A 9809-nucleotide genomic window follows, 5' to 3' on the forward strand; every position below is an offset into this window, starting at 1 on the left:
GATAACAAATGTTCATGCGTCAGCATCTAGAGGGAGCACTGAGAGTCAAGAAGCTGGGTTCTAGGCCAAGGCCCCTTGCTAACCATCTGAATTACTTGGAGCAATAACATTCTGCATCTTAGCCTCATCATTTAGAAAGTGGCGAGGGTAGCACCAATCTTGGCTAGTCCCTCCTGGGTTATTGTGAGCAGAAATGTGGAATAACACATGGCAAAGTATTTCATGAAACTAGTATCAATGTAAGCTGGTATCTGTGGAATACTGGCCTCATACAGTGTGTACATGAACAACCAATGACAATGGGTTATTAGTGGGCTTTTTATGCTGTAATTGGGCATAAATAATTTTGGGGGGGGATAGCTGGAATGAAATTGTTTAGCCATGGCTCCAGCTAATTGCCATCCAGTATACATCTGTGAGCCCCAAGGGGTAAATGCGATCCTATTGCCAGATGGGCTCTAGGATTTGAATGGCCACCAGCCAAGGAGCTGCCAGTTGGTGGTTTGCATGTAGTAAAGGAGCCATGCTACATACATATTGAACCCCATCTCTCTTTTACCACTCCATGTTGGCAAACATGTGTCTTCCTCCTGGGAAGTGGAAGCTACATGCACGAATCTGCATGTGAACCGGAGGGAGCTGATGTCTGGGGAGACATGGGCTGAGGGGTATAGCTATCTCTGAGTCACAGGGCTTGGTATACCGCTCAGCAGGTTTGGGAGGTGGGGTTGCTGGTTAACCAGCTGCTTTGCCTAGTAGATGTGTCCCACATGCAGGGAAGATGCATGCTTCAAGGGAGGAGAACACAGCGAAATATCCTTATTGCTAAATTGCACTCCATGCAGTTAGAAGTATCCTTGTTGATCAAGAAGCATTTTGGGATCTTGCAGTTTCTCTCAGCAACCACATGACCTTAGATTATCACTGCATTGGAGACGATGTCTCCTTACATTTATAAATTACTTTATAGTCTGTCTGCATCTTAGAGCACTTGGTAGGTAGTGTTGCATCCTCTTGTCTTGATTTGGAGTGTTACAACAGCCTTGTGCAGTGGGTACTGTGATTTTCCTACATTCTACTGATAGGAAACAGTTCAGAGAGGTGAAGCGACTTGCCTCAGGGTCACACAGCTAGAAAAGAGAAGAGCTAGGACTTAAACCTGGGTGACACGGCAGTAACAAAGAATCCTGGGGTTAGTGTGCCGTACAAGCCAATTTCAGCTGTATTACAGGCTGGGGGAAAGATACATTGGTACATTGAAAGACCACCTATTTTCCTAAAGAACAGGGAAGATGATTACTGTTGGTTATGACATCTGGCCAGTTTTAGGGGTTAAATAATCACTATTACCATTATTACAAGGGATTTAATATTAGTGACTTTGTTCATATGACCCTTTTCTCTCTGCCTCCCTGCTCAGCCCCCGTCCTCTAAGAGCAAATGCCATTGTCACTAGAGAAAAACCTACCAGCTGCCTCTGCTGGTCCATTGAGGCATTTGGGACTGTCCCAGGATGGGGAGAGGAAAAGAAGGCAAATCGAGTGCCTCTTTTGGCTAATGAGTCTCACTATCAATATGTAAGTGAATGCCTTCCGTGCAAAGCAAGGGAAAATTGCTTATAGAATATATTACTGAAACAACACTGAGAGATGGGATTGGCCACATGGACAGGCTGAAAAATCTCTTAGTGATGACAAAAGAGCAGGACTACATACATTTCCTATTGACTTTCCTGAAGATGTACACAGATTTGCTCAATAGTCCTAAATAAGTTACAGGCTTGGGAATGGATTGCTGGTTTGTCTCATCATCATAAAAACTTCATTAAGTTGAAGCGTGGATTCAGCAGCCCTCCCAGGGCTGTCCGCAGAGCCATGAACTGACAAAGTCTTTCATCAATGCATGCTCTGAATGGTTGTCAATTAAAATGTAGAAATTTTGTGCTGCCTCTTAAGATGGGCACACAGGGAATCTTCAGCAATATCTGTGTAGTATATTGAAGGGCTGAAGCATTTCATGTAAAGGTGGATTAGATGTCTGCTGTGGTACAAAAGAAGGAAGGGTACTCTCTAATGGTGTCCGCAGGGGCGACAGCTCTCGTGACTTGGCCCTGGGGCCACTGATAGGTTGGGGAATGTCACTTGGACCTCTAAACTAACACGTGGTGTTTTGAAGATAGGTGCAAGGGGGAGAAAAAGAGACTGGTCTCAGGTAGTAGTGCCAGACAAGCTCATGTGAAATTACTTTTTCTCAAACTTGATGTTTTCACAAACTGCAGCAGCAGCAGCAAAGGCGACCTTTGAGAGAGATTGTGTTCATGCTCTGTGATTTGCTAGTGGTAGGCAACATGCCCTGCTGCAAAAGATGGCAAATTGGGAATGTTCTCTCTCTGGCTGGTGGTTCCCAGAGAGCTGGGGAAAATGCAAATCCCTCATTGTCAATCTGAAGTTTCATGGGACCCATCTAGAAGCAAATTCACCAAGAATCAAGAGTCTCTATGGAAGGAAAATAATACAGCATAGGAAAAAAGGATTTGTTTTTTGCAGCCAGCCATTCAGCCTTCTAACATAGGGCTTCCTGTTTCTATTTGCAGGAGGGAGGAGCTGAATGTATCTAAATTTATGTTGCATTAGTATTGCTAAAGCATTTCTTGATGCAGATGCATCCCATCCTGTTGAAGAGGCAAATGTGCACCAAGTACAGGTAATGTTTACTGGACATTGCTAACTTTCTTGCAGTGCTTATTACAACATTTCATTGGCATATAACATGATTTGGACTTTATTGAGAGCTCCGGCTACATGTCAAACAAATTTTTCTCCCTTGAGGAATGTTAAAAGCCAGACTGAGGAAGAGAATGGGTAAAGAGTTCTTAGAGGCTTGCATACTCACAAACACAAATAAAGGCTATTTGCGCCTTCACTGGGATAAAGGCAGCCTAGTGAGAGGAGAAACCCTGGGGAAGAAATTGAGCATTTCCAGTTCATGCAAGAATGTTAATTTCACTCACTAATGAGAATATTATAGGTACATTTTGTGTAAAATGTGCTTTTCACACCAGATCCTCAGTTGGGTATCACAGCTGGGTTTTGCTTCAGTTTGTTACCTTATAAAGTTAAACACAGATCTAAGGCAGTCACAGCGACTCCAGGCTAACCCGTAGCAGCACCTCAGGCGGTCTGCTAGAGGTCTGTGAGAGGTCCTTCAGATGACTGTCAGAGGGTGGGGGGAGAGACTGGGTGCATGGGGATGAGAAGTGAGGAGGGGAAGGTGGTGGAAGCCTTCAAGAGCCCAGTGAGTCTCTGATACATTGCCCACAACTATGGTTCCCTGGGTTATTCAGGGTGAGATTTTCAGTGGGATCTGAGGGCAGGTGTTAGACTTCACTAGTGCCTCTGATAAGTGGCTCAGTCCACTGTTGGCTTTACTTGAAAAGAACATCGTGAAACCCTTTTCCCCCCCTCATTGCTTGTTTATTACAGTGCTCCCAGGCATTTTGAGGGCAATATATAATCCAAGAGATATAATATGACATTTGATTATGGCATCAGTCCCATTCAGGATGGCTTCCGGTTTTCTTTCACATTTGCCCATGGGCTAGCCATAGGTTGGCCATCTGTTGCTTAGGTTATCTTGAAGCACTCCTTTCTTTGCAACTCCCACGTCCAGAAAGTCTCTCATTGATGTTAGGTGGTTATAATTTCCTTAGCCCCCAAATAACAACTCCTCTTCGTGTCCTGTGTGGCACTCCAATGCAAAAAGCTTGACACTTCATGAGAGTGTTAATTAAAGTGCTGTGCTATTTGCATGAAGGTAATTGATCCATGAAACATGCATCTTACTTAGCAATGTGGTTTGGTACATCAAGCTTATGTTTGAGATGATTACTTCCTGAGCAATAAATATGCTAGAATATTTTATCATTTGGAGCAGGAGAGACAGCCTGAAATATGAATTTAAAGGTGGTGGCAAGGATGACCAACTGGTGGCTGGTTTGCCATTGCCCATTTATCTCTAAGCAGCCACTTGGCAAAGGGCTTCACTCTCTCCTCTCACAGACATACATCAGACAGAGTAGGAATAGAGTTTTATACCAGCAATTAATTTATTCCTGGAGTCAACAGTTCCAACCAGGGGAGAGTTGCAGTGAGAAGTAGTTTGTTTCCTGGTTCATTGTGAATAACTCCCAGGGAGTCAGTTGGATTCTGGCCACTCCAAAGCAAAGGACAACCAGCAACTGGTTTCCACTGAGGTCCCCTCCAGAATCTGTGAATGTCTGCTGGCGGAGACAAACTTTCTGGGACTTACCATTATATTTAAAGGGAAAAAGTCTGTTTGTTTTTTAATTCAGAAGAGAACTTCTTGATTCCTTGTTGCCTGTTTGCCATGAGATTTTGAAAAGGCAAACCAGATGCTAGATGTTGAGGAGGAGGAAGCAACCCAATTGTCAAATTGCATTCAGAGCCTGTCGCACATTGCTTCAAATCTCCTCAGTGGTGACAAATCTTTGTCCTCTGAGAACAGGCTATATTTGAACAGCTAAAAGTCATTAGAGCCCACACTGGTGAATAAGGTGGGTGATCATGCTTGGCAATGAATGTTTTGGATTTAGAAACGAGCTGTATCTCTCCGGTAAAGAGACACATTTTTGTATGTGGCTTCAAAGTGAGCTTTGGAAGCAGTTCAAATAAAGAGAGCTAGAAACGTTGCAACACTAGGGCAGTGTTTCTGTCTTTGGACTCAGTGTGTGTCCTCCTGTGGGTGCAACTCAGAGTATCTTCTTTCACTTGGATACAAAAGTTCTGCTGGTTGGTTGAAAAAGAGAAGCCGCATTTTACTTTGTTGTCATACATTGTATGAATGTGGATTATAACACCTGGAGCTCTTTTTTCACATTTTCTCAAGTCTGAGAACAGAATTCTTAGTGGCAGCATGGGGGAACAGAAAGATAGTGGCCTTTGGAATCAGAACAGACCCAGTTCTACTTACAAACTGTGTTAAATTTTGTTAAGTTTTTCCTCACCTGTAAAGTGGGGGTGACACAGTATCTATTTCACAACACTTTTTATGCATGTTAAAGAAAAGCCACGTACATAAAGGATTTAGTACTGTACCTGGTGCATATTAGGGGCTCAATCAGTTGTTGCTATTAATATCATTATCACCGATATTACATCACGGTCATTATCACCACCATGATGACCACTGTTACTGTCATTACTACAATTAAGCAGAGATCCAGTGTAGAGAAATAATTGAGAGTCTATTATGGGAGAATCCACTGGTAAGATGGCACCGCTCTAGATGGAGGATATGGGAACGGAAAAGGTATGGAGGAAGGAGAGGCAAAAGAAGTCAGTGAATCCAGGGACATTTTGAGGGCACAGTGAAGGTGATTTGGGCTCATGCATCTCCATCTGTTTCTGAGCTTTCTATTTTTAGCAGGATATGTTTGTTTTTCAGGGAAGTTGGTAATAAGAGATTTGTTTAGAGTTTATTATGCAAATGGTGAGAGGTCAAAAACCCATATTGATGTTCTCTTCAATTAGGCTGGAAATATTTATGACATTTAGACAATTAACTGCCTTGTTTACACAAATACTGTGATAAATGAAAACATCTCAGGCTGGCCAGAAACAACCACCACCACCATCAGCAACACACACACACACACACACACACACACACACACACTCAACAAGGTGAGATTTGAGCCAGAGCTGAGTTTCCTTTTCTCTCCCAGCCATTCTCTGCTCATCAATTTCATGCTGTTTGGTCACTTTGCCTCAGAGTCCCTCTTTTTTTGCTGATGAGTTTCACAGTAATGAGGATATTTAAAGGTAGGCTCTGGGGTTTTAAATATTATGGGGTTTTAAATATTTAAATATTATGAACATGTTTCATATGCATACAGTGACTCAGTTGATCCATGAGCTTAGTCAAAAGCTCACGTGGAGTGAGTTTGACAGAGCGCCTGGTAATAAGGGGAGATGGGTGAGAAAAGCAGCTGCAAATTCCCGTGTGCTGTTCCTTAGAGGAAGTTGAACATTGCTAAATATCATATGGGAAGCAGTTGGTGGGAAAATGCTTGTCTCATGCGCTTCCGCTTCCTTAGTCTCCCGCCCTGAAGGAAAATTCAGTAGTAGGATCATGAATACAAAGCTGCAGAAATCATGCTCATCGAAGAGAGACATAGGTGTTGAGTGGGCCTTCCTTGGAAGTGAAAGGCATTGTGGGAAATGTCTGGGTCAGTTGAATTCCCGCCACTCCACGGAGGCTCTCTCATCGCTATGGAATCTGCACCATCTATTTTTTTATTTTAATTTTTAAATTTTAAATTTTACTATAAAAGTCAGTTTATTTTCCCTTCCTGTGTTTCATATTTTCCCTTTTTTGTCAGTAATGAGGAATTAACTGATTGGAAATCTCCTTGATTAAATAACATGAACAAGTTCATAAACACACCACATTTTAGAGTATAAAGCAAGAAGATGAAAAATATTCCCTAACCCAACACAAATCAAGCAGCCCTCCAAATTGAACATTTTCCTCCAAGTTCATGTCCATAATTTAAAATACATATGCAGAATGACCTAAAAATATTGATGATTAGTACAGAATTCACAGCCTTGAAGACATACGTGCTACAAACTGCTAACGGATAGATACCTAGTCCCCAGGCCCTAGTAACCCATTCCTGTGATTCAAGGTCATATACTTAATGCCTTACTAGGACAAGAGGTCTGTCCTCTGTCTCTAATTCTAGTCTTCTGCTGAAGTAACTCAAGGAACCCAATTGTGAGAAAGATCAACTCTCTGAAAACAGGGCTAAGCAGATTAGCGTCCTAGTGGATCCTAATGTCCCCAAAGAGCAAATCTGGAGTTGAGTACTTCAGTCATGAGCTACACCTTGGAATGTTCATGACAACTGATGATGTACCTTATGGTTCTTGAAACGAAGACTGTGTAGTTCCAGGAGTTGAATTTTGAATGAGGAGAACAAGGTGACAATAATTTGAAGGTATTTCTGCTTCTGGAGGTGAATAACTTTAGATCAGATAGAGTGACTGAGCCAATCACCATGTAGTGTGAACAAAGGGAGTCTTTGTCCAAGGCAGGCTTACACTTGATCCAGCTTGAGCACACTACCAGGATTTGATGCTTCAAAGATGAGTGACTGCTCTTTGCAAATTCATTATCAAAGCAAAATCCAATGCTCCCTTCCTATTCGTGGAGCCCGTCATTGATGCAAACCATGTGCAACTGTCTTGTGGCCACTCAACTTTCCAGGCTGGAGAATTAAGGTCCAAGTCCAAGACAGTATTTCAGGTTAAAAGGATAAATTTCAACAGGCCAAATAAAGAGGCTGGCAGATTCATGGGCCAATCAGTACATTTATGAAACAGTGAAAATCATCCACAATAACTCATGTAGTGTAGAAAAACAGCCTGGCCTTCACCACTGGTCAATATCTCAAGTGGCTGACACTGTTGAAAGAGGCTTGACACTCTGAGGTTTTGTTGGAGCTCTTAAGACAACCCCCAAATAGGGTGAATTTAAAAAAATAATAGTCCTGATGTGTCTTCCATTGTTCTTTTCTTCTGTGGGCAACACTCACTCACTCAATACGTGAGCTTGTCATCTTTGCATAAGATAGCAGATTTCCCTCACTATTAATGGCGATATAAACAAAATTGTACAACTTGTCATGAGAATGAAAAAGTAGAATACCCATAATCCCAGATTGTCCTGGATCAAAGACACTAAGTACTGGCCCACTGCAGCTCCAATGCTTCCAGTTCCATCAACAATTCCTGTGACAGTCGCCAAAGCCTCAATGCTCCCTTGGATCAGCTCTTGGCGACCCAGGTCCACAGAAATAGCAGAACTAATCATTTTAGAAGGCCCACCGGTAAAAAATCCTGTAACTGCCATCAGAAGTGCATTAATGGATTTATCGTTTGGAGAACGGCTATATCCAACTGGGGACCCAATGGCCAGAAGTAGACTGAGAGCTAAAACGGGTGCTCTCTTCTGTAATATGTCAGAGATGAAACCTTGCAAAGTCCCACCTATAATTCCTCCAACATCGTACCAAATGGACAGCTTGTCAGCTTCAGCCTCCTTCCATCCGAAGTTGTTACTCAGATAAAAGGTTAACCAGAAGAAGAAGGAGTAATTTACTAACTTCAAGCAGGCATAGGCCAGTGAGTATAACTCCAGGAAGACAACAGGCCTGATAAAAGCTTATTGCCTTGACTTGGGTAATAGTACTGCCTTCTTGGATGGAATAATTAGGCTCATATTCATCTTTGTTTTCAGCATCATTAATCAGTGGCCTGTGTGAGTCCTCTTCAAAATTTTCTTCTGCCTCGATGCCTGGGAGACCAATTTCTTCTGGTGACACCAGGAGCCCAAAGAAGATGATGATCCCACCAGCAAACTGCACAGCCGCTGTCACCAGAAAGGCATACTCATAACCGTATTGCAGAACAGAAGAAGCTAGGCATGCTCCCAAAATATTGCCCACTGAAGCACAGGCACTCCAGAGACCAAAAACAACTCCTCGTCCAGCTCTCCCAAACCAATTGCCCATAACAGCAACCACACAGGGCCAATCAGTAGACTTCAGCAGGCCATTTACAATCCACAGGCAGCAGTAGAGTCCCTTGTTGTAGAAATGCAGCCATTCTGTGACAGTGCCAAAGACAAACACCACTAGTGCAGAAGAGCACATGCCAAAAGATAGAACCCATCATAAGCCGATCTCCAACAATTCCACTGATGAAAAGGCCCACAGCATAAGAGAAGAGGAAAATAGTATCCAGTGTCCCAAGGAAAAGTGTGGCTTCCTCTGCTCTGGGAAACAAATGGTTGCTGCTCCAGATCTCTACAGGCAGGCTAATTGACTTGTTAAAAGCACTTGGGGTCCACTGCTTAGAGATACTGACTTTGACATTGCTAAAAGTTTTTCTTGATGTGTGGAGTAACGAATACCTGAAGAAGGTAAGCAGGAACACAACAACATGATGATGGCTGAACCGGGAGAACAGAGTTCCTCTTTGAAAAATATTTGGCCAGGCCATAGTCTCCCTGACCTTCCTTCTCACCTCTGACCTTAAAGTTTGGACAGTGAATTATTTACATCATTTCTTCTTTCCGAGATCCGCCGCAATCACCTCGCTGCGGCCCACCGTCCGGCTTGCTGGGCTATGCTACCCACAGCCTCTCGCTGCGCCGCTACCTCACCCATGGCTCCGCGACCACAGTTCTATTTTTTTTTTTTATTGTGGGAGAAACTACATAACATAAAACTTACCACCCTATTTGTCAGTGTACAGTTCAGTGGTGTTAAGTACATTCACATTGTTGTGCAACAGAGCTCTAGAAATTTTTGCCTTACAAAACTGAAACTTTAATGTCCCTGTTAAATGACTCCCCGATCCTCCTTCTCGTCAGCCCCTGGCAGCTACCATTCTACTTCTTGTTTCTATGAGTTTGATTATTTATTTATTTATTTATTTATTTATTTATTTATTTATTTATGATTTTATTTATGAGAGACACACAGAGGCAGAGACATAGGCAGAGGGAGAAGCAGGCTCCATGCAGGCAGTCCAATGTGGGACTCAATCCTGGGAGCATGGGATTCACGCCCTGAGCCAAAGGCAGACGCTCAACTGCTGAGCCACCCAGGCATCCCTTGACCACTTAATTTACTTATTTATTTAAGACTTCACTTATTTATTCATGAGAGACACACAGAGAGAGGCAGAGACAGAAGCAGGTTCTCCACAGGAAGTTCGATA

At 42.9% G+C, this 9809-nt stretch overlaps 1 protein-coding gene across 1 annotated transcript; it reads right to left on the minus strand.

Moving 5' to 3' along the window:
- Positions 1-7614: 7614 nt before the first annotated feature.
- On the minus strand, positions 7615-9162 carry LOC611985 (sugar phosphate exchanger 3-like). The gene is given in 3 exon segments (XM_038586619.1): positions 7615-8215; positions 8217-8756; positions 8758-9162. Coding segments are annotated over 3 exon segments (1470 nt in total). The 5' UTR covers positions 9087-9162.
- Between the last annotated feature and the right edge of the window lie 647 nt (positions 9163-9809).

This window comes from Canis lupus, chromosome X, assembly GCF_011100685.1.
Source record: "Canis lupus familiaris isolate Mischka breed German Shepherd chromosome X, alternate assembly UU_Cfam_GSD_1.0, whole genome shotgun sequence".
Taxonomy (NCBI): domain Eukaryota; kingdom Metazoa; phylum Chordata; class Mammalia; order Carnivora; family Canidae; genus Canis; species Canis lupus.